This window comes from Pyrus communis, chromosome 5 (assembly GCF_041283825.1).
Source record: "Pyrus communis isolate YQ-2024b chromosome 5, ASM4128382v1, whole genome shotgun sequence".
Lineage (NCBI taxonomy): Eukaryota > Viridiplantae > Streptophyta > Magnoliopsida > Rosales > Rosaceae > Pyrus > Pyrus communis.
In genome coordinates this window covers 21,629,239-21,652,882 of record NC_142569.1, presented here as the reverse complement: position 1 = coordinate 21,652,882, position 23,644 = coordinate 21,629,239, and the positions used below count along the sequence as shown (strand labels likewise).

Here is a 23,644-nt window from a genome sequence, read left to right as displayed (position 1 = left end):
ATTCTAAAACTACAAATGATTTCCATGTTGTCGTTTATGTTAGATTTCGTTGAATAAGCTGAATTTTTGTCAGGAAATGTTATTAGCACTCCAAAAATCTCATTTAGCATTCCAAACTTTCTATAATTAGAAAGAAAAATACATTTGTGAGGAATATAGAATAAAATTTTTAGAGTACTAATAACAGTTCCTTTTTTGTCGATTGAATTCCAAATTTTACCGCTACAATAATGTTCACCACTACCCTTCCACGCCATTCACCAACCACACTAGCAACCATTCACATCAATCGCCGCCATGCGTGTTGGAGTTTATATATTTATTTAATTCAATTTTTGAATGAAAAAATGCTAGTGAAACTTTTCAAATGGAATAAAATTACTCTAAGAGCAATTCCACCTCTAAAAACTTTACGCCAGCACTCAGCCTATTTATCCACTCATGAGCAATTTCACCCCTAAAAACTTTGCGCCAGTACCTAGCCCATTTATCCACTCAGTGAACAGTAATAGACCCTAATGAACAGTAATAGGCCAAAGCATCTCCACCCCTAAAAAAATGAGCTGGCACCCTGTCTAAAAATGTGATGGCACAAACAATCTCCACCCCTATAAAATGCACAAGCACCCAGCCCATTTAAAATATTGAAATGTGGTGTAAGGTGGAAGATGAGGGTTAGGTATTTATAGAAAAAAATTAATTAATTTTTTTAAATATTTATGTATTTTAAAAAAAAAATTCATAATTTTTAATTAGTTTTTAATAAATTTTAATGTTGTTAATTAATCTAGACCGTTGGATTTGAAAAATATTCAAATCCAACAGCCAACGAGCTGCCACGTGGCCAACGGTCATAATTCTAACCGTTGGGCCTTTTTTATTTTATTTTTGGGGAAAAAAAAGTGGACCGTTGATCTGTGATCGGACGGTCCAGTTTAAAAGTGAAATTTCAATTTTTTTTATCGTTGGAAATCCAACGATGTAGAAAAACTAGCCATTGGAAATCCAAAGGCATAGAGTGGGCCACGTCGCCCAGCCCGGATGAAATTTGAGTGCGCCTGCCAGCGAGGCCCGCCTCTGATGCTAATTGCGCCCACTTGTGAGTGAAGGCCACGCGCTAGGCTCAAAAAAACAAACGGCCCGATCCCTTGGTCAGTCCATTTTAGGCTGGCCTAGAGACTGGCTTGGGCTGGGTGCCAGTCTATTCCACGGGCTGGAGTGGATTGGCTGAGTCCCAGTCTGTTTTTTCCACTGGGTGCTGGCCTCTTTTGCTTACAGTGGAAGTGCTTTAAAGGAATTGATGCATTCCTTGGTAAACGGTGTCATCTAATAGATGAATGTTTGCATCTCTTAATCAACCACTATCTCAGGTTTAATATAAGCTCAAGTTAGTATAGCCGTGGGATATAACAAGAATTAAAAGAGTAGAGTTTTCTCAAATACTTTTTATTCATTGTCGAATTCGGAGTTGTGTCAGAGTCCTAAGATTGAAATGCTTCAACTTTGGATTATATATTGTTGAATCCTGGGAGATGAAAGTCTACCAAACTACAAGTATAAGAGTATGGGCGAAATTTTGTCTTTTTGACATTGCATTTATGCAAGCCCCAATTTCCACGCTTGTCAGTATTTTTTACTTTCTTTCTAGTTGTTTATATTAATCTTGTTTACAATTATTGTTGCTATTTTCTTTATGATTATTATCATAGAAATTCTGTATCATTTTCATCCATTTCTATTATTGCTCCAACAATGTAAAGACAAAATTTATTTATTTATGCAATAATTAGAAAATATGAGCAATTCCCATAAAGCCTAGGGCTTTAGAATGGCAGTAAAAAGATGTTGCAATTTGACATAATCCTAGTCCTCTATTGTAGAAAGAAAGAAGATACGTGCATAGATGAGATGCAACTAAGCCTGAATCTTTCCAATTTCCATAGAAAGTTTTGAATTGATCATTTGGGCTCGATGGCATGTTGTAGATTATAGGTTCATGAGTTATTGCAAGCAAACATAATATATACAAAAATATATACAACAGATAAATGCATGTAGGTCTCCAGGGCCTACGATAATAATTTAATGAATTGACCATTTTCCATTATTGAGCTTCGAGCCAATGAGGAGTGATGGGCAAAAATATAACCCAAGATTGCCTTTGAAAAATCAGGCGATGAAAATCGGTGGTCATAAATTGAACCAAAGCCGAAACGGGCTAAAACCGTGAAAATCGTGGAGCCCAGGCCTAAAAAAATTGGGATGGGATCAAGTTGGGCCGAGCATGGCAGAAGGCAGCAAGCCTTTCTGGGCTTCACTGGGAATAGGCCCACATTGGTCAACTGGCTGGAGGCCCACTGGGGACGCAATCCAATGCACCGCAGCGCAGTGGACACCACAGCCACACGGGTTGGTGTCATGGGCCGAGTCAAAAGGTACAGCAGTGGGCTGTTGCGGCAGGCCCAGAAACGAAAAAAATAATTTCTTCTGTTTGTTGCTACTGTGAGCCGAGAAAGATTGAGGCCCAAAAGGCCATGGGCTGGATTAGGTAGGAACCCCAGCAACGTTGGGTGTGTGCAGCGGAGGGGATGACCAGCGCTGCCGCTTCTGGCGGCCGTGTCTTGGTAAAGAAATCTCAGGGCGAGTTCGTAGCGCGATGTGATCACGGATGTGAATGGAGAATGGTGAGAAACTCAACTTTCAAACCAAAACCTTAAAAATTCAAATCGGGATTTCGAAAAATTCTGATGAGATTCGAAGGAATCTCGGTCAAAACTCATCCTGGACGAACTTCTGGCCATCAAGGACGGTGGACTTATGTGGTGGGGCATGGCTGCAGGCCAAACCCACGACGATTTATGTGGAGCAAAAAATAATCACAACGCGACACGTAGATTTTTGGATAGAAAAGGACAAAAATACCCTTGAGGTATACCGGGATTCCTACGCCCGAGCAGGGGTAATCATCCCTCCACCAAGTCAAAAGTGTCCAAAATAGGTAACAAATTCAAAACTATTTCATCCACCCTCATCCTATATTCTCCACAAGGTAATTATTCCATAACCCCCAAAACATTTCTAGTAAATTATGTTAATTAGTCAATTAATGGATTTATTACCTAATTAATCTATTAATGGCTAATTAACTACAAATTACACCCAAAAAATAGCACAAATGGACGGTCCCTATTCTCCTAATAGGGTCGACCATATCCCTATAAATAGCTCTCCATTCTCTCAAAAAAAACTACTTCCAAGTTTCTTGCAAAACTCTACAAAATTCTCCAAACACTCTTCCCTCAAAATTCTAACTTCAGCATTGGAGATTCTTCAGCCAAAGCCCACCCCCCCCCCCCCCCCCGGCGGCCCCCTATTTATCATAGGTGCGTGAGGCTTTTTGGCCTTGACCAAAGGTGTGATTTGTTTTGTAGGTGCAATTTTGTCCAAGAAGGAAAAGGCAGAAATTTGCATCCACAAATTGGTGCTTTCGTTGAGAGTTAAGTCCCACACTCGTAAAAGACTCTCGCATCCAAGGTTTTCTATTTTCTTGTCCATTTGTAGATTTTTCGTACGTTCTTATTATAAGAATTTTTTATTTGCAAAAATTCTTTGATAAAATGTAAAAGAGAAGTACAATGGCTAGAAATTTAGAAAATTCAACAGATGAAAATTTCAACATTCAAGAGATGGGACCACGGCGATTCATGAGGCTAAATGTGACAATAGGTGAAGCGGCACCACCACCACGAGTTTCCACCACGGTAGCTACCTGCGGCAAGGTCCATAGTGTCACCACCACGGCACAGGAGATACCCAGCCTGCTCCCGCGGCATTCGAAGCAACCCAAATCGGCCCAAGATTATCTCAACCATCTGGACCAACCATCAAGTCGGGGGCATTTTCACCACATTTCTCTGCGAATATGACATTTCCCAATTCAAATCTCTTGCCCAGAGCCTACCACACTTCCATTGATCAAGTAGGCATATTTCTTCCAAGGTCTTCCAATCCAAATGGCAAACAACACTTGTCTCGACAAGTCATAGAGTTGACGAGCGCCCTTGCACAACAGACAACCTTGGTGAATCAACTCTTGCAACGCACCGAGATCCAATGTGCCCCAGACGAGGTGTCCCAAAGAAGGACAAGGGCAGACGAACCTCTCCACAAGTGTTCTGGCAAGCAGCCACTTGACCAGTCACGAACCGAGTATTCTAACATAGTACACTCCCGATTGGACAGCCAAGATAGCGTATACTTGTGTCTTAGCACGCGGAGGAGCGTGCATTCTCAGTTAGGCCCATGGACAAACAAACACTCACGGTTAGGGCCACACTCCGAAAATCAACATGAGCAACCTTCCAGGCGAAGTGTTCACTCGTGGCAAGGCCCGTAAGGAGCATCCTTTACCTCACATCGGAGTAAGTAGCATAGAGGACGGAGAGAAGCAATCACTCAATCTGGTTCAAGTTCAACCAGCAGCCTACGAGTTACCCGCTCGCCTGCTAGGAACATACCAAACCCACCATAGCAGCGGCATAAAAGAGCCGAACGCATAGAATAGCAGCCTAGACCAACAGGTCACAACTGGGGGCAGCCGAAAGCTCTGCCACCCCCAACAAAGGCAAATTCAGGAAGAAGTAAAAAGGCTCATGATCGAGCGATTACACAATTTCCCGCACAACAAAGTTATTGACAAGGCGCTCCGATGAAACATGAGCAACATAAGTGAGTCATCTTTCAATGACAAGATCGAGCAGATAAGACTACCTCATATAGATTGCTAGATACAAAGACTACTTTTGTTCTGACAAATGTAGCAACTCAGCCTAATGGCACGCCGGGGCCAGACAAGTACCAGAATGACACACCAGCCCAACTACCAAGAACCGGGGGCAGGCTAAAGATTATTTCGGTTGTCCCAGCAGTCCAGTTTTCCTCAGCTGCACTCACAACAATGATTTCCATGCTCTCCAGTGCGAGAGGGTAAACCAATTCCCCGACATCCTTATGGGTCTGCTTTCCAGCACGAAAGGATAAACTAATTACTCTCTAGTGCGAGAAAGCGAGAGGGTAAACCAATTCCCCAACACCCAAAAGGGTCTGCTCTCCAGCGTAAGAGGATAAACTAATTTTTCTCCAATGCGAGAGGGTAAACCAACTCCCCGACACCCAAAAGGGTTTGTTCTCCAACGCGAGAGGATAAACTAATTACTTTCCAGTGCGAGAGGGTAAACCAATTCCCCGACACCCATATGGGTCTGCTTTCTAGCTCAAAAGGATAAACTAGTTGCTCTCCAGTGCGAGAGGGTAAACTAAATCCTTAACACCCATCTAGGTAAGCTCTCCAGTGCGAGAAGGCCACATAGCTCAAAAGATCGAATGCTTGAAGATCAACTAGGCAACAAATGGTTAGGGGGCAGCAGCCACTTTTACACTTAACAATTTGCTCATCTGACACTTCATCTTCAGCAACTCCGATCTTAGCAGCTCCATCCTTGACTGCTCCATCTACGGCAGCTAAGAAATCAAACTCAAGTGGTTTCCTCATTTTTGGCAAGCAGCCCAGACGTGGCAGCCCAAACCGTTGCTTATGCCATGCCACTTCCTTGGCCCATGCCGAGCCAATCCTGGGCTTCAATCAAGCCGAGCAGCACAAGCAATGGCCCTTGCCAAACCACCTCCTTGGCTCATGCTAAGCCGACTTTTGGCCCCTACCAGCCGACGTATTGCACCATCCTGACGGCTGCCTCGCGACAACATTATCCACGAAGAAGACAAGAAAAATGAAAATTTTCTTATATCAATGCGGCATGGAGAAAACGAAGAAAGCAACGAAAGACGGTCATTTTCATAGGTAAGATGTAGAAGATTGCCAGAAAAGACGGAACAAATATCCTCTAAGCTCTCTCTCTCTTGTAGGGTAGAATAAATCGCTCTTCAAAGTTGATTTAATAACCCATTTAAGGTGGACTTAAATAGGCTTTGAGAGAAATTTATTTCCCTTTCGTAGAAGGATCTAATTTCCTATTAAAGAGGGAATCTACATCAAAATAGGAAGCAGTCCAAAGTTTCCTAAAGCAAGAAAATCTCTACACATATTGCCCTTTTCTACGAGCAACCCAACAGGTGTGGGGGCATTTGTGGAGCCAAAAATAATCACAACGCGACACGTGGATTTTTGGATAGAATAGGACAAAAATACCCTTGAGGCATATCGGGATTCCTACGCGCGAGCAACAAGCAATCATCTCTCAACCAAGATCAAAAGTGCCAAAAATAGGTAACAAATTCAAAACTATTTCATCCACCCTCATCCTATGTTCTCCACACGGTAATTATTCCATAACCCCCAAAACATTTCTTTTAAATTATGTTAATTAGTCAATTAATGGATTTATTACCTAATTAATCTATTAATGGCTAATTTAACTACAAATTACACCCAAAAAAATACCACAAATGGTCGGTCCCTATTCTCCTAATAGGGCCAACCATATCCTTATAAATAGCTCTCCATTCTCTCAAAAAACTACTTCCAAGTCTCTTTGCAAAACTCTACAAAATTCTCCAAACACTTTTCCCTCAAAACTCTAACTTTGGCATCGGAGGTTCTTTAGCCAAAGCCCCCCCACCAAAAAAATTCATCATGGGCGCGTGAGGCTTTTTAGCCTTGACCAAAGGTGTGATTTGTTTTGTAGGTATGATTTGTTTTGTAGGTGTAATTTTGTCCAAGAAGGAGAAGGCGAAAATTTGCATCCACAGTTTCAATGATGGGGACGCCAAACATGGCGTCAGGTAGAAGGGTTTCCAGGCCTGGAGTTGCTGGCTTTGTGGCTTGCTTAACTGATGCAGGCTGCTGGCCTGGTGCTGGCGGCTTGCTCGACGGTGAAGCTCGGCGTGGGGTTTTCAAAACCCTTGTTTTATTTATTTATTTTTTTCAAATCTTTTATAAATATCAATTCATAATAATTCAACAATTATGAATATAATGCATGAACAATTTAAGTATAATCTAAAATTCGTAAAACGTAAAATTGGGTCATGCATTATGATGAAGGTTCATGCGATCATGGCTGAAAAATATCGAGATAAAAACCGTTATTTTGAAAGAACTTGATTGCGTTAGGATATTGATGAACTAGTTTGTAGCAGAAAATTCCCCTTCAGATTCCTTAGTGTAGTAAAAGAGCGTGCTAATAACATATTGTAGCCTATTTAACTGAAAGGGAGAGAGGGGTGCTACAACAAGAGACAGAGTGGAGAAAGTGTAGAGATTTCTTATGTGAATTAACTTGTCCTCCCCAGGTAAACACAATCATATAGGGAAAGAATAACTAATAACCAAATCTATCTAGGATTTACATAATCATAGTCCAAGAATATCTAAAACAACATAATATTATATCAATATTAAGGCAAAATAATAAAGGCCTTTTATCGAAAATGGTCCATGAGATTTGCATAACTTCTCATTTTGGTCAATGAGATTTGCAATCAAAAGAATTGGTCCCTGAGTTTTTTCATCATCAATCATTTTGGTCATTCCGTAAAAAATCTTCAATAAATAAGGATAGAATGACAAAAATACCCTCAATTTTTGTCAAATCATTTTGACCTACTATTTATTAAATTGAGAGTAGTTTTGTCATTTTAATCTTTATTTGACATAACCATTCACGGAATTACCAAAATGATTGATGGTGGACAATCTCAGGGACCACTTGTATTGATTTCAAATCTCAGAGACCTAAGTGAAGAATTATGCAAATCTCTGAAACTATTTTGATTAAAAAATCTGATAATAAATTGCATATATAAAGAATAAAATGAATTGTGTATTTGAAGAAGTTTGAGAGTATCTAAAAACTAAAAATATATGAATTCCGACTTACGTTCGAATTCCACTCCGAATTTTTGCACAACCAGAGTGGTCTACCAATTTAAACTGATGAAAACTTACAAGCATCAAGTCTAAAAACTAAACATTAATACCACACCAGATCGGTATAAACTGATTAACGGATAGCACGAATATGAACTCATTATTGTTCTCAATCTTCTTTTCTTAGTTTACATATTTTCCTGGATGAAAGAATTCCGGTCGATTCGAAGATTGTCAGGCAGACCCAAGTATTCATCTCACACAGACTTCAAGATTTCAATTCAATCCGGTATCAAAAATTCCTCACATTACAGATTTAGCTGCCAAATCAACCCTACTTCAATTAAAGGCACCGATAACTATATCTAAAACGCCACTTTCTGTAAGTTCAGTTTACACGCTGTTGGCATCGGCCATAGCCCTGTTAAGAAGTCCCGTTAACTGCAGCTGCGGTGTGCATGCTCAGGTCCTGACCCTGTGGCACATGTCCATACCCACCATAGCCCTGTCCTCCATAATGTGCTCCGTTCCACTGGTTACTTGAATCCGACCTCCACTGAAAAAACACTTGGTCAATAATGAGATAACACAATGAGGAAGCTCTGAGGATTCTATGTGCTAAACTGGTAGATAACTACCCTAGGGGACAATTCATTCTACTCTTAGAAATGTAAGGTTTTAGGTTTAGGGGTGGGGTCGAGAAAGTGCGGGGATTCTACATTCTAAAATGGTGGAATATACAACAAAGGATGGGGCATAAACATTATTGTGGTATTCTAATGTTGCTGACATTGGGATCATTTTGAAGTGCAAGAAGAGAAGGGGCGAAGGATGGGAGATTATGTGTGGCCCTCCTATGTTGTAGAGCAAAATAAAGATCAAACCAGACAAATGCCAAGATAAATACAGGTGATATTCAGAAATACATTTCTGAGTGTTATATAGCTTAATAGCCAGCAGACAATTAAATGAAATAATTGACCTAGTATTACCTGCTTGTTCCCCTGACTGCGACCCCAAGAAAGTCGAACTGTTTGCTTGCCAATAACTGTTCCATTCAACATCTGTATTGCGTTCTCAGCATCCTTCCTGCAAATTGAAACAATATTAGGGAGTCCGTTACATGGTTTATGGCTCCACATAATAAGATTACAACGTTACTATTTACCCCCTTCAGTCTTCAACAATTTTGATCATATTTCTTTTATTCAGTTTATTATTGAATAAATAATTGTAACATTGATATTTGACATTGCAGCTTTAGCTTTATTTCCAAATAACAAGATATTAGGACCCATATATCTTAAATGAGAAGGGTACCTATTAGCAAACTGAACAAAACCACAAGCTTTTCCAACTGGTATTTTCACAGAGACAACTTCACCGAAATGAGAAAAAGGCTGCCGGAGGTCTTCATCATTGACCTCAGAATCAAGCCCTCCAACAAATATCTACAATAAGTGATAGATTAAAGAGCTATTTAGGGTTAATGATAATTTTAACAGGAAAGTAGAGACAGACTTACAGTTGTGTTATTGGGCTCAGTGTCAAACTGGGACCCTTGGGCGACAGCAACATTTGATGCATGTCCACCACCAGCCAATACCAATGCTAATTCAAGAGGATAAAAGTAATACATTTAGTATGAAATCCCATTCAATATACCCAACTTAATAAAAAAGAAACTTGCATTTCCTACAGTAGTGCTAGTAGTTATGATTGATTCTAGGAGCGGACCCAGACTTGTTATCTTTTCTTTCCTTTCAGATGGGGGCAAGTGTAATAGTGGATTTGTTTGGCACAGAGTGCCATAGAAGGTTAAAACATAATGGCATTAGGGCCTAGTAGTTATGTTTGGCATAGAGTACCCTAGGCGCTAGTCGGGCGGCAGGTTAAGGCCTAGCTCCTAGAGAGCCTAGGCGGATTTAAGTACATTTATTATATATCGTATAAATAAATGCCTATTTATACTTAAAAATACACAATTGTATTGGGATACAAAATTGCTAAGTAGAATGAAATATAGATTATAAAGCATTAGAACATAATGAAAACATGGGGAACAAGCATATAAGGAGCGTTTATCCAAGTATCAACAAGCCACTTACAGTTTAGTGAATAATATAAAATGCAAAACGAACACTATCTATGTTCTGTCTAAGTAAGAGTGGTGACCTAGGCGGGTACCTAGATGGGGTAGGCGGGCACCTAATTAGGTCTAAGGGCCCTTTCTTAATTTTCAAAGGCCTAGAGATTAATCAAGGGGTGACCAGCCGCCTATCGCCTAGGCGGTGCTAGGCGGGGATTTTTAGAACAGTGAATATAAATATATTCTACCTTCTCAATACTCTTGTCATGATATGCTTACCATATGAAATGAAAACTGCCACTCTAAAACATGGTTTTGAAAATTCTTTCAAAAAAGTGGTATCCCTTGTCTTTCAAATGCGTTCTCTTGTTGCTTGTTTTAGAAAATCCTCTGCCCACTAAATGATGTGACTCCATTTGTCAACAACAATTTATCTATCAAACTTTTTTGTTGGTAACAATTCATCTAACAAACTTTTTTGTTGGTCAACCCTTTAGCGTTTACTTATTATGCATGGCCAAATCTGTACCTGGTGAGAACTGAGAACTCAAATGACATCATACGTATGAACCCAAATGAGAATTCAAATGACAACACTCTAGCTTAGTGGAAACCTACTCTTTCTAATAAATAATAAATAAATAAATAAACTAACAATGCATGTGAGATTGCTTAAGCTTAACTTCTCACGTTGAATTTAACCTCAACTAAATTTTAGAATTAAAAATTTTAGAAGAGTTATCATCTAAATTTCTAAAGATTACCGAACTTAGTGAAGACAATGTGCAAAGATATGAAAAAGTACTCAACAGATGAAACCACCACTACATACACACATTATTTGTCAGCAATTAAATGACTTATTGGTTTCATCGAAGCAGTTAAGAATGATGTTGAACAAGGAATAAAATATTAATAGAAGAACACAATATGATAAAAATTCCTGTGGTTTGAAATGACAGTTTCCAGTTTTGGGGAGGGGGGGGGGGGGGGGGGGGGGGGGGGGGGTGAAGAGCAAGTAGTAGTGTTTGTGGAACCAAGTTTGAAACCAAATGAGGCAGGAAAAGAAATTCCCCAGAATGTATAATTGTAATTGAAACTTTCTTTTGAAGATGTTAATCTCAGCAACCACAAATACATCATAGATTTGGCATGTACGAAAAGTATTTACCATGCAGGAAAGGACCCTATCAAACTCTCAAAACAAAACCTAGAACCTAAGAGATAGACCATAAAATAGGAATCGAAGAAAACAAATAATCCAAAAAACAAAAACTAATAAAATTCACTCATGGCTTGAGTATTGAAAAGGGACAATAAAACAGAAAGCTAAATGGACTGCGACGATTCCAACAATTGAAGAAATAGTGATGATTTGTACTACCCATTGCTTTAGTAGAAATAGAGAAGCTCTCTAATAAAAGATGCTGGAGAAAGAACAAAATAGAGCAACAAAAATAAACGAGACTATGCAATGATGCTGCCTATAACTCAATCACAACTGCTTCTGAACCCCTCCTAACTCACTCACCTTACATCAGAAGACAAGCAGATAGATACAACTGACATTAAATGATCATAGAGAAAAGTACACAATCAACAAAAAAAGGGAATTGGAGAGCATTAGTAAATACAAGTATGTAAATGATAAGCTAGACTTATTATTAAATGCGCTTGGACAAAAATGAGCGGATTTATGATGGAGGTATATATTCATAAAGACAGCCACAAGACAATCAATATTAAGCAACAAAGAAGAAAAACAGGGGCATTATATCATACCTTGTGAAGAATACTGTTGTTGATATGCAGGTGATTTTTTGGGTGTTGCAACACCTATGCGCATGGCCCTGCTTGAACAATACGCACCATTCATTTCGGCAATGGCCCTTGACCTCTCATTTTCATCACCAAACCTAACAAAACCATAACCTTTTGAACGTCCAGTATTTGCATCTAGAACAACTTTTGCTCCCTTAACAGATGAATATCTACTAGAAAAAGTCTCCTGCAACATAGTGTCAGTCACATCTGTAGCCAAATCTCCTACAAAGATAGATAGATCAGAACTAGGGTCTGCTCGTCTATCACCAGCACTGAAGGTTGCCCAGTTCAAACGAAAAGGCTGCTCTGTATTCGGCATGGGAACTCCGTTACAGTTCTGCAAAACTTCTTCAGCTACTTCACGTGAATAGAACTCAACAAATCCATATCCCTCTGACTGACCAGTTTGCTTATTGCGTATAACCTTTACCGAGGAAACCTGCACCGTTTGTGACATCAAAAGCACATAGTTAGTGGCAAAGTAAAGCTCTTACCCAAGAAAATGAATACACGGAATTTATTTTTTTTCAAATAAAATTATAGATATTAGCGTGTTTTATTAATTGTTATTGGAGTGCACTTAAGACCATCACAATGGCAAATAATTGTGGTAACATGGGAAAATCTCCACATAAGGGGGATGTTGGTTCCTAGTGTCAAGTTTCACTTCTTAAGATTTGTTATTCTATATCCTCATATTCAATTAAAGAAATAGGGAAGAACAGGCCCATGATACATTGCTTCTCAATTGCTTCAGTTCTCATAATCGAAGGATGCTTTTATCATGTTTGAGACAGATGGTAATTATTAGAACTTGACATCAGATAACAACCCAAAAAGACGTGACCTAACTAGAAAAACAAAAAAAGCAGAGAAAGACATTGCAACTGCACTCTAACAAACATTTGGCACTAGTAAACAAAAGGCTGTACAAAAGCAACATAAGATAACTACACAACTAAAGAACACCTTAGTGCCCAATATTCACCATCATTCACTTGACCCCAAGGCAGGGAAGGATGACAAGCTGGAAACGGAAGATTACTCGTCCATATCAATTATAATTACCAGATGATCGGATGTCCTAAATAGTATTTAAACAAGGATTTTTGGCTCTGCAATAATTGACAATTGACCAATCCGCCGGAGCACCTGTAAACTATCTACAGTACAGACAGTATTCAAAACGTGGCAAAAGAGATTAACACCACATGAATGGTTTGCAGTAGAATGGGCATTGCCATAACACCACTACAGAATGGGGAGTGGATCAACCGCTATTGCTCCCTCAGTCCCTCTATCCGAAAACACGGTAGTCACTCAAGAAGGGTTTTGCATTTAATTTGTCAAGCTATGGTCATTATTGCATGCAGCAAGAAACTGTTGCTAGGAATCTCACATATTCAACGGTATTCAAAGACCATATACACTGCTGTCGGGTCGTGGGATACTATAAGCTGAACCAGCCACCATCTACAATAAACAGAGTTGACCCAACATAACCAGTAAAGAGATAGACCTCGCCACTGAACATACTCAACTAACCGAAACCTGCATCATTTCTATCTAGGTATAGTCATCTTGATATACCAAGACTGATTTTTGTAGTGAGTAGTTGGCATTTCTAACTACCGAAAAACCGCAAAGATAAGCTAGGATACACGCTATGACAATCACATAACATTCAATCATAAAAGAAACCATCAACCTCCAATCAATCATTGAGCTGTAATTATGTAAAATAAACTAAAACCCACAATTCTTTTCATCAAAATTTCAAAACTTTAGTTAAACAAAACCCCAAATGAGTTCATACAAGAAGTCCACTGAAGCTAAAATCTGACCTGTCCAGTGTGAGCAAAGCATCCGTGAAGGTAAGTCTCGTCCATCCAATGATGAAGGTCGCCGACCCAGATGGTCCTGACCTCGTCGGTGGGCCCCTGTTTCTGGGACGGCGAATGCTGCTGCTTCGGCGGCTGCTGCTGCTGATACGCCACAGCCTGAGGTTGCTGCTGGTATGGATTGTGGTGAGGATGATGGGGAGTCGCCGCGTATGGCATGTAATGCTGCGGGTACACCATCATCTGCTGCTGCATCATCGCCATCGCCGCGGCCGGGTACTGCATGGCCATCCATTGCTGCTGCTGCTGCTGCTGCTGGTGCATCCATTGCTGCTGCTGCTGTTGTTGCTGTTGTTGTTGCAGATGCTGCTGCTGAGTGCCCAGATCGGCGCCGCCGTTAGATTGCTGGGCCATGATGGAGTTCTTCCGAGCTTGTGATTCTCTTCTCTTCTCTCTGCACCTCTCTCTCTCTCTAGAATTCTTGGTCTCTATGTTCTTTGAGGTTTGAGGAGAGAGAGCAGAGAGAGCGGTTTGAAGCTAGAGAGAGGAGGGAGGCGAGGTCTGCGCGGAAGCGAAGAGGGAGAGGGGTTTCAAGTGACGAAATGGGATTTTAAAGGGCGGCGGTGGTGTGATTATTGCTTATGATTAGATTTTTTATATTTTTTTATTTAAATATGTGTATTTTCCATTTTTGAGATGGGACCTCGTTTGCTACGTCCGTCCGTTAAATCACGTTTGCTTGCCGTCCGTGACGTGTGGGGCCCTCCTCAGTCGGTAATTTGTTTTGGGTCTGAGGCCCGAGGGAATTACTCTCGTCCGATGTACATGGACAGCATGGAGTGGATGCTAACTGGTGCTTTAGGTGAGCTGGATTGCACGTTATCAATTTTTCACTTAATTTGTCCCCTTTTCTGGCACTGTCTAGCCTTCATATATTGACCAAAGCTAATTAAGGGATTTGCGGTCAATCAATACTACAATCTGATAATATTGCTTTTAATTTTTAAGTGAGAGGTTTTATATTCGAATTTTGTGAATGACGATTTCGATACCAAAAATAGGTTGTCAATTATCTAGCTTACCCAAACTCTGAACTTTCTCATTCCTTTATTGTAAAATATGTTGTTTTACTAAAAACTAAGGTATTGGGCCAAAAAAAGAAGCTAATTAAGGTAACTCCAATAAGCCAATGAATGGGATGAACCTATTGATGGTAGATTAAATGACATTCATCCAACGGCACTCACTTAATGTGGTGGTAATGTTCGAGGATGATTATTTGCTATCAAGATCGTAATGTACTTGAACTCGAGAATTGGCGCTGTTATATCAAATGGTCGGGTCAAAGTGCTTTGTGCCTTTGTGGTTCCATGAGCAAATGGATTGGCATGATCCTGGCAACAATTAATTGGTTCGTCCTCGTTAAATAGTATTGACAATTACCATAGATATCATCAGATGAATTAAATTTGTAAAATTCATTGGACTTGTAAAATACACTGATTTGACGCATGTAATGTAGTATTAAGGAATTGGATCCGCTTTAACCTTAGTGTTCGGAGTCTAATGATCAATCCATCTGGGCTGTTGATTGATGTGTAAAAGAAACTAGAGTTGGTTTGTGTGTTGTGGACCAACGAAATGAGTTAATGGAGACTGTTGGATTCAATTTGTGCTATCCAGATAAGTTAATCCTTAGGCTTTAGACACTAAGGTCCGGAGCGGATTCAATTTCGTAGTAGTAATGCTCAACACCAATTAAATTATCTAATCATAATAGACTTGGACTTGAAGACCAGTGCACCAAGTGGTCAAGTGTGTTTTGCCTAATGATTTTTCCTTGAGATTATTTGATGGCTTATGTGGTAATTTGAACAATTTTTTTGCTCCATCCGATATGTAAAATAATAGTATCATTCTATAATTTTATTCATCTCTTTGTGGAGTCCAATTATTGAGACAACTAATCAAATACTTTGAAGTATAACAACATTGATTATATAATGCATCACATCCATAAAAAAATATTAAATAAATTTGATAGTCAAATATGACAGCAAAAGACTTTGCTTTCAATTTACTCAACGCCACCCCATAAGAAAATAAAAGCTTTGTTGGAGAGAGTGTGATGTCATTTTTTACTATTGTATGTCTATGTGGTAGTTTTGACATTTATTTTGAAAATGCTCTTAATTAAACCAAAAGGTTGACCAACAAATATTGTCTCAAAAGGTTGACATTTGCTCTAGAGATGCTCCTATTCTTTCCTTTTTGAATGAACTCTATTTAATTTTTGTCAAATATACATACATGCAAATTGTGTACACAAACGCTTTTGAAGTTATTTATAGTTAAAAGCAATTAAACCACGAGCTACACAAACGCTTTTGAAGTTATTTATAGTTAAAAGCAATTAAACCACGAGTTGATGATCCAGTGGTAAATAACGAATTACGAGATTTTTTTAAAACTAAAAACTAGAGATCTCGGGTTCAAAACCCGCTGCTGGTGTGGAAGTTAGACTTGTGGCCAAAAGAAGGCTGAAATGCCTCTATGAGTCTTCCCGGCCCTCAAAAATAGTAGATAATTATGGCTTGTCATCGGTTTTTTTTTTTAATTTTTAAATAGTTAAAATTAATTATTTTGATATAAATAAGGTATATTCATGGTCTGTCACTTATAAAGAAGGCTTGATTTTGTACGACAAAAGAAGGAGCTGTGGTCCTTTTTGCCTTTTATATGTAGTCACACATTCGGAGCCTCAAGTTTTTGGGGGTTAAAAATAAAAAGTCAAATTTTGGAGAATGGAGATTGAGGTGGTTGAATTTTTGTCCACTGGCCAAAACAGGAAACAAAAAGCTATCTGGGTCCCACAATTGACGCGAGTTGTATCTAACGGCCAACAATAGCGCAGCCTAGGTAGAATGATGAAAACGCGGTCGTACGCGTTCCTTTATGTGCCGGATTGTAAATTTTTGACCAGCCTCTACCCTCCGGTCAAAACATCCAGCATGTCCTACCTCACCAGACAAACAATACATTTGTGAAACAAATGCAATACAGGTCGGTAAACCGCATTTTCCTCTTTTCTTTTAGAACCCCACCTAACAAAATTTCCAGGATAAGATCAAACTTCAAATCGAGAAACTTACATGAACAACGTTCTAACCTGCCAAGTGACACCAAATTGACAGCGTTCTATTCTTACATGTAACTGAGACATCAAGTTAACAGCGTTCTAAATCTGCCGAGTAATGTTATGCGTTCAAAATGTGTTTTAACTCTCATACATGTTCTTGCGTCATTAATTCGAAATATTGTTATTTTTTTAGGAAAACTAATTAGAAGAGCTTGAAAACTTTGAGTTTTAATGATAAGGACAAAATAAAGGGTAAAGTGAATAGTACCAGGATTGACTTTTTGGTATAAAAATGTGGTTTTTCGTTAAAGTAAACAGTAACGTGGGCTTTTCGTTAAAACTCCCTATTTTTTTATGTAAATTCTTCTCGACCGAGCTCCTTGAACATCGTCTCCATTGGGATTTGTAATAGGCTTTTTAGCTAAAATGGTCATTAAGATTTGCATAACACATAACTTTGGTCCCTGAAAATGAAAATCAATAGAAATGGTCCTTGAGATTATCCGTCATTCATCATTTTGGTCCTTCCTTTAAAAACTCTTTGGACAATTTTCAAAGTTTCGTAACTCAATCATTTCTTAACCAAATTCGACCCATAATATATGAAAATGAAGATAGAAAAGTGCAAAATAAGATTATACCTATTTGGAAGCCCAATGGTTGCCGGAGATGGCCGGAAAATAGCATGAAAGGTGACTGGTCTGCTGGAAAACTGGAAAACTCGCCGGAAACTGGGTAAACTTTAAACATTCATAACTTCTTTAATACTCAACGAAATCGAGTGATTAAAAAATAAAAATTATACTTCTCAACGAGACAAAGAGAATGGTACCTTTCTCGACGGCTAGCTCGATGTGGTTTGGCCGAAAAATGGCTCGAAATTAGCTGTCTTGGTCTCAAGTTAGCCACTTTCGAGCCATTTCTGGCCAAAGCACCCAAATTAGCCATCGAGAAAGGTACCATTCTCTTCGTCTCATCGAAAAGTATGATTTTTGTTTTTTAATCATTCAACTTCGTTGAGTATTGAAGAAGTTATGAATGTTTAAAGTTTACCCAATTTCCGGCGAGTTTTCCAGTTTTCCCGTGGACCAGTCACATTTCAGGCTATTTTCTGGCCATCTCCGGAAACCATTGGGCTTCCAAATAGGTATAATCTTGTTCTACACTTTCTTATCTTCATTTTTATATATTATGGGTCAAATTTGATTAAGAAATGATTGAATTACAAAGCTTTAAAAATTGCCCAAAGAGTTTTTGACAGAATGACCAAAATGATGAATGATGGACAATCTTATGGACCATTTCAATTGATTTTCAATCTCAGAGACCAAAGTTATATGTTATGCAAATCTCAAGGACCATTTTGACTAAAAAAACCTTTGTTATTAATGGCATCCCTTAAAGTTGCAGGGGAACAAAGTTTATGAAGAGTGTGTCCGGCACAATGTGAGGGTCCTTCATGGAAGCAAGAAGACACCTCAAATGGCCGGCCATCAGTACTACGGATGAGGATCCTCTCCAGATCCTCCTTGTTGGGATCTGAAAGATCAATCGTGTCTATTCGTCATACATCGTGCAGTTAGTTTTCGTTAAGTATTGTTAGCGTTTAATTTTAAATAAAAAATATAAAAAACGTACGATAAACAAACACGATTGATTGATCCTCCAGATCCCCACAAAGAGGATCCGGATAGGATCCTAATCCCTGTACTACAAATTGCTCCAAAGTATTGTGAAGATGGGCAAAAGTTTAATCGACGACTAATAACATGTTGCATTGGTAAATTTCTGAAGATTTTCATACGTTGCAAGGTGAAACTACAACTTTCTCTATTGATTAGCTTGAATACAACGACGATGTTTCTCGTAGAGAAGGAGAAGACAAAGAATCAATTGAATATTAAACGAGTGTGGCAAAAACGAAACAAAAATCGAGTGACAAAGAAGCTACAATCAAAATTAGAGGCTGCAGCCAAAATTCCAACAGGGAGGTAACCCGTTGGCTTCCGCGGCTGAAGACGAAAGAAGAAACAAAAATGTGAAATGAATAAAGCACGGTTTATACATCGCCTCACTGCTGCTTACCTTCTTCGATAATCCGCACTGAGGAAGCTTTCATACTGTGTTCCTGTAAGTGTCTTTTGGATGTCGCCCCAATTCTCAATCTGACTAGACAAATTACCTTTGTGTATCTTCACCTGGCGACTCTTTAAATCCCTTTTTGGAACCTTAAGAAAATCTTGAACATCAAGCAACTTCTGCAAACACACAAAACTGAAACTTTCAGGGGTTGGTGTTCTTTATTTTCTACCCTTTTTTTGGGGCGCTGGTTTAAGGAAAGAGGAGGGTGGAGACAAAAATACTGATGCACAAGTATTAATTTATTGCAAACAACGAAATGAAAAATCAGTTTAGCGTTCATAATGTTTCTCTTACAGTGCGGTTTTTTACGATATCCTCATAGTAGAGGATAATATGACGGGTGCTCTTGAAATATTCCAAAGCTTTCGTGGTTGTATCCTGTACTTGCTTCAGGTTGGGTATCAGCAAAGTTGCATTGATTGTAGGCTTGTATTTTGCAAGTATTTCTGCCTGCAGCCATGACATGTAATAAGTTTGCAAATCAAGTTAAAAACAAGCAATTCACTTTTCCTTAAAAACCTTGCATATGAGGGAGGGAGACACAGACCTCGTGAGGAGAATGCACGTGAGACTTGTGGGTCCCATTAAGCAGCTTATTATCTCGGTCATACAAATTTGCAAGCACAGAGATCATCCTCCGCAACAGATTTCTTCGAAAGAGAAAGATAGCAGAAACACCCCGTGTATTGAAGTACTCTACTATTTCTTCGTGATGCTGCATCAAGCCCTGCATAAAATGTTGCAATATTTAATTGGCTGGTCCATGCATGAAACAAGAAAATGCAGAGCAGTACATGTTAAATTGTTTCTCATGAGCTAACCAAACTATTGCCTACTGGTCATATTCCACCTAGAACACTGAATTTGATACAAATATAAACATAAGGAATGAGTTTCAGACCAATTGGTTATGAGAAACAAATTGGGTGGACATTTCGATGGACCAAATTAAAGTACTAGATGGATAAACCCAAATCTTAGTTCGCACCAAAGTTCTTTCTGACCAAGACTTGTATCCATGTAACTACCATCCCAATCAAGTCTGAAATGTTACTCAACTCATCCTCCTTCGTTAATAATTATTCATTAGTTGCAGTGAGATGGTCCTATACTTTAAAATATAAGGTCTTCATTACTTACAGGACGTTCTTCACTCAGTGACATGATATGATGAACAATATCTAGATCCATCAGTTTTCATGAAATCTGTACGCTTCTTGCTAATTCAATTGTATCATCCCTTCAATACCCTAAATTACATTACTTGAAGGCTAGCTTCCTAATAGGCTCTTCAGTTTCATTCAGGACAAGCAGTTCTTAATGATAGCATTGCCTATGTCTCTAAAATATGTCGTAATGCAAATACTGAGCATTCATGCATCAATACATAATCTAAACAAAGTGTGAGACTAATACCATCTTTTTGTAACGTATAAATTTCATGGAAGCAATTTAATTCCTGCAGTGCTACACATTAGCATATAAAATTCAAGCCTAACAGTTGTCCAGAAAATCATTGTCTATTTTCAGCCATCTCTCAACCCGTCCCACTAGCCACCAGTGAGATACAAAATAAGTGCAGGATCGTCAATCATCCATTCATACTTGCCGACCTTCCATGACCCTAGAAAATCATAAAGAAACTACCATATCCAATCATAAATAGAATGTACTGAACTGAAATACCATTGTCTCTCACTCAACAAAACCACCAAATAGCCAATTAACAGAAATAAAAAACCAAAAAACAATGCATGAAAAAACACTGACCTGATTAAGCATCCACTTCAAGCCAACTGCAGCGGTGCATTCATTCTTTGAGGCGCTACTCAACCAATCTAGATTATAAAGTCTGTCCAAAGTCTCAACGATCGTTGAAATATTACTTCTCCTAACTTTCACAGAGAAAATCTCCCCATTTGAGCTTATGTTAGTATGATTATTCAATAGTGTCTCAAACCACCCACTCCCAGACCTCTGCATCGACAAAATTGCGAAGTATTGCACAGGATTGCACGCACACTCATCCCTATTATGCACAAAAATAAATCTAAACCATTGCATTCCAAATAGAACCCAAACTTGAAACTCCAACAACCAGTAGCATACCTGCTATAAGTTTTGGGCTTTGGGTAGTGCATATAACGAAGTTCTTCGGGCTCAACATCAAGCTGTGGACACGGCCTTTGAATCACCTCAATATTTAAGAATCCAGATTTTGTGCGGGTGCTGACCTGCTGTAAACAAATTGAGCAAATATAGACACCACAGACCATTGCAAACAACACAACAATCATCCGCAGCACCAATGGAGAATTCTTCGGCGCCTTTATCAAAAATATATCCTGCAGTCCATGAATTGGGCAATGCAAAATTGAAGGTAAATAAAAAATAATAAAGGGTAATTAGTCCTAACAAAGTCCAAACTTTACAAGTCAATCCGATCGCCATCAAGCTACGCAGAAGTTTATGCACAGTCAACTCAGCAGGAAGAACAAAATGAAATGGGTCTAATTTCAATGATCCAAAAACTCCCAGGACTCACAAAATCGCATGATTAAGCTATTAAATCACAGTGATTAAGTAAAACAACAATGGTGTGATTAAGATTTAATCCTAACAGATAAAAATATGACATGGGTAATTAATCCTAACAAAGGTTTAAACTTTTCATTCAATCTGATGAACAAACGACATGGGTATGAATGGAATGATCCAACAAACATTCCCAGGGTTCATAAATTGCATTATTGTGCTATTAATTAATTCATTAAGTAAAATAATAGTGTGATTAAGACCCATTTTCCTAATAAAAAAGGATATCTGGGTTTGCTTCAGCTTGAATGCACAGACCAAAAGCAACCGATAAATCCGGGAAGCAAAATGTAAAGAATTTCAGCACCCAGATCGGGAAATTCACATGCAACCCATAAAATAATCAAACAAATTACAAAAGGGTCAGAATCCAATACCCCAAAAATTAAAAGTCCAGAAAAAGAAAAAAGGCAGAAAGAAAAACAGCTGAAATTTCAAAAGGAGCATGAAATAGCAAACCTTGAAGGACCAGAGATCATCAGCCATTGTAATGGGAGCTCAAAAGGCAAGCATTCCTCCTCCTGCTTTAGTTTTCTCAAGCTTTATTCCTCACAATAGCCATTAATTCAAAAACCCAACAAAAAAAATTGGATAAAATGGAAAAGGTAGAGAGAGAAAGAGGAGGAGGAGGAGGAGAGAGAGGGAGAGTATAATATGTTTATTTTGATGGGGTTCGGAGCTTTTGCTCGTGAAGAACACTATGATTAGATGCCTCTGTTCCTCTGAGAGACCCGTTGCACGATCTCTTCCTCCTGCTTTTGCGTGTGTGTGTCTTCCCTTTCGAGTTCTCTCTGGACTTGTTAGTGCTGGAACGGCATCGTTTGAGTGATCTTCAGCGCCCATTAATTAAGGAAAGAGAACGACATTAAGGAAAGAGAACGATATTAATGTTTGACGATTTCCCAAATAGTTGGTACTGTTTCCGACCGGAAAATGCTTTTAATTATTAATGGAGTTAATTAAAAGTTTTGTTTTTTTATATTTAATTATTATTAAGAATTTGAAAGCCCACAGAAAACGCATAAGTTTTGTCAATGGGCTTCCCGTTATGCTACTTGCTTTTATTTTATTTTTTTATTTTTTATTTTGGGATTTTTGCTTAGAATACAAGTTTGTTCATCATCATTTGAGTGATGTCTCTTTTATGTGACTTTTAATTATGAAAAAAAAAAGTGACTTTTGTTTGTTTAATTGTGTGGGCAAATAGTTTGACTTTGTTCTCAAAAGAAAATTTCAATTTTAAAAAATACATACTTTTTAAAGGGAAATATATTAAATCGCAAAACTACGAGGGCAACCGGGACAACAGTTACCAAAGAGGATGGCGTTTCTAGTGCTCCAAGGGATGACATTAAGCCAAATACAACTCGAGGAAAAAGAGTGATCTAACTTAATTACGTTATCAACCAAAAATTAGCTTTATTAAACACATGCACAAACGTCATGATATCAAACTTCAGAAAAAAAACTTCAATGTCCTGAAGGCAAAACCACAAGACGCCACAAAGAAGTTCAAACATTATTTACACGATCAATAATATCTTTGGAGTCTCCCTAACCCAAAATGTTGCGATGACGAACTTGAAGTGCTCGAGAAAGACCAACTTGAGGGTAGAAGTGGTCGAAGTTTCCTAAATTGTCTCAGTATGTCATAACTAGCATGTGCGACTCAGACTTGTCAATTGTTGGACTTAACTCGGCCACTTGAGTTCTTGTAACTCACAATGATGTAGAATGACTAGAATTGACTTTTGGTGGAGCATCTCTATGGAGATGTCAAAAGATAAATGTCATATGTTAATTTGTTGGCTGACGCGGCAGTGTTAGATTTTCCTTTTTTTTTTCAACTGATATGTTTTTTTTGTTATAAATGATATTTGTTGGACTCATTTTAAAAAGAAATCAATTCAAATAAATTTTCAAGATCTATAATTGGTGCATTAATGAGGCTCACATAATAAAATAATTAAAAATTATTTGACATCACATTTTCTCATATGTCAAATTTGACATATGAAAACTCATATGTCAATCTACATAGGATTGATGTGACAACCCGTTCCAAATTTTACGTTTTTATTTTATTTTAAAAGCGTGAATTTACAAAATTGCCCTAGAGGCAAGGACTT

The 23,644-nt window shown here is 38.5% G+C and overlaps 2 protein-coding genes across 2 annotated transcripts; both read right to left on the bottom strand.

Annotated features, from left to right (window-relative positions):
* Positions 1-8,026: 8,026 nt before the first annotated feature.
* On the bottom strand, positions 8,027-14,309 carry LOC137725139 (polyadenylate-binding protein RBP47). The gene is made up of 6 exons (XM_068463728.2): positions 13,643-14,309; positions 11,757-12,237; positions 9,411-9,496; positions 9,206-9,336; positions 8,878-8,974; positions 8,027-8,441 (listed from the first exon to the last, which is right to left on the bottom strand). The coding sequence occupies exons 1-6, from the start codon at positions 14,051-14,053 to the stop codon at positions 8,310-8,312; spliced, it is 1,338 nt and encodes a 445-aa protein (XP_068319829.2). The 5' UTR covers positions 14,054-14,309; the 3' UTR covers positions 8,027-8,309.
* Positions 14,310-18,583: 4,274 nt separating this feature from the next.
* Positions 18,584-22,331, bottom strand: LOC137726391 (uncharacterized). The gene is made up of 6 exons (XM_068465315.2): positions 21,975-22,331; positions 21,030-21,265; positions 20,691-20,949; positions 19,468-19,647; positions 19,215-19,370; positions 18,584-19,036 (listed from the first exon to the last, which is right to left on the bottom strand). Exons 1-6 carry the CDS (start codon positions 21,999-22,001, stop codon positions 18,860-18,862), a joined length of 1,035 nt encoding a protein of 344 aa, XP_068321416.2. The 5' UTR covers positions 22,002-22,331; the 3' UTR covers positions 18,584-18,859.
* Between the last annotated feature and the right edge of the window lie 1,313 nt (positions 22,332-23,644).

Excerpts from the sequence above, each read along its gene's own strand:
- LOC137726391 (XM_068465315.2), bottom strand. The coding sequence starts at position 22,001 with ATGGCTGATGATCTCTGGTCCTTCAAG. Across the intron at positions 19,371-19,467 it reads ACGTGCATTCTCCTCACGAG|GCAGAAATACTTGCAAAATA; the intron begins GTCTGTGTCTCC and ends TCATGGCTGCAG. Across the intron at positions 19,037-19,214 it reads ATATCGTAAAAAACCGCACT|AAGTTGCTTGATGTTCAAGA; the intron begins GTAAGAGAAACA and ends GTGTGTTTGCAG.
- LOC137725139 (XM_068463728.2), bottom strand. The coding sequence starts at position 14,053 with ATGGCCCAGCAATCTAACGGCGGCGCCGATCTGGGCACTCAGCAGCAG. Across the intron at positions 9,497-11,756 it reads ACAACAGTATTCTTCACAAG|CATTGGTATTGGCTGGTGGT; the intron begins GTATGATATAAT and ends CTCTTGAATTAG. Across the intron at positions 8,442-8,877 it reads GCAGTCAGGGGAACAAGCAG|TGGAGGTCGGATTCAAGTAA; the intron begins GTAATACTAGGT and ends GTGTTTTTTCAG.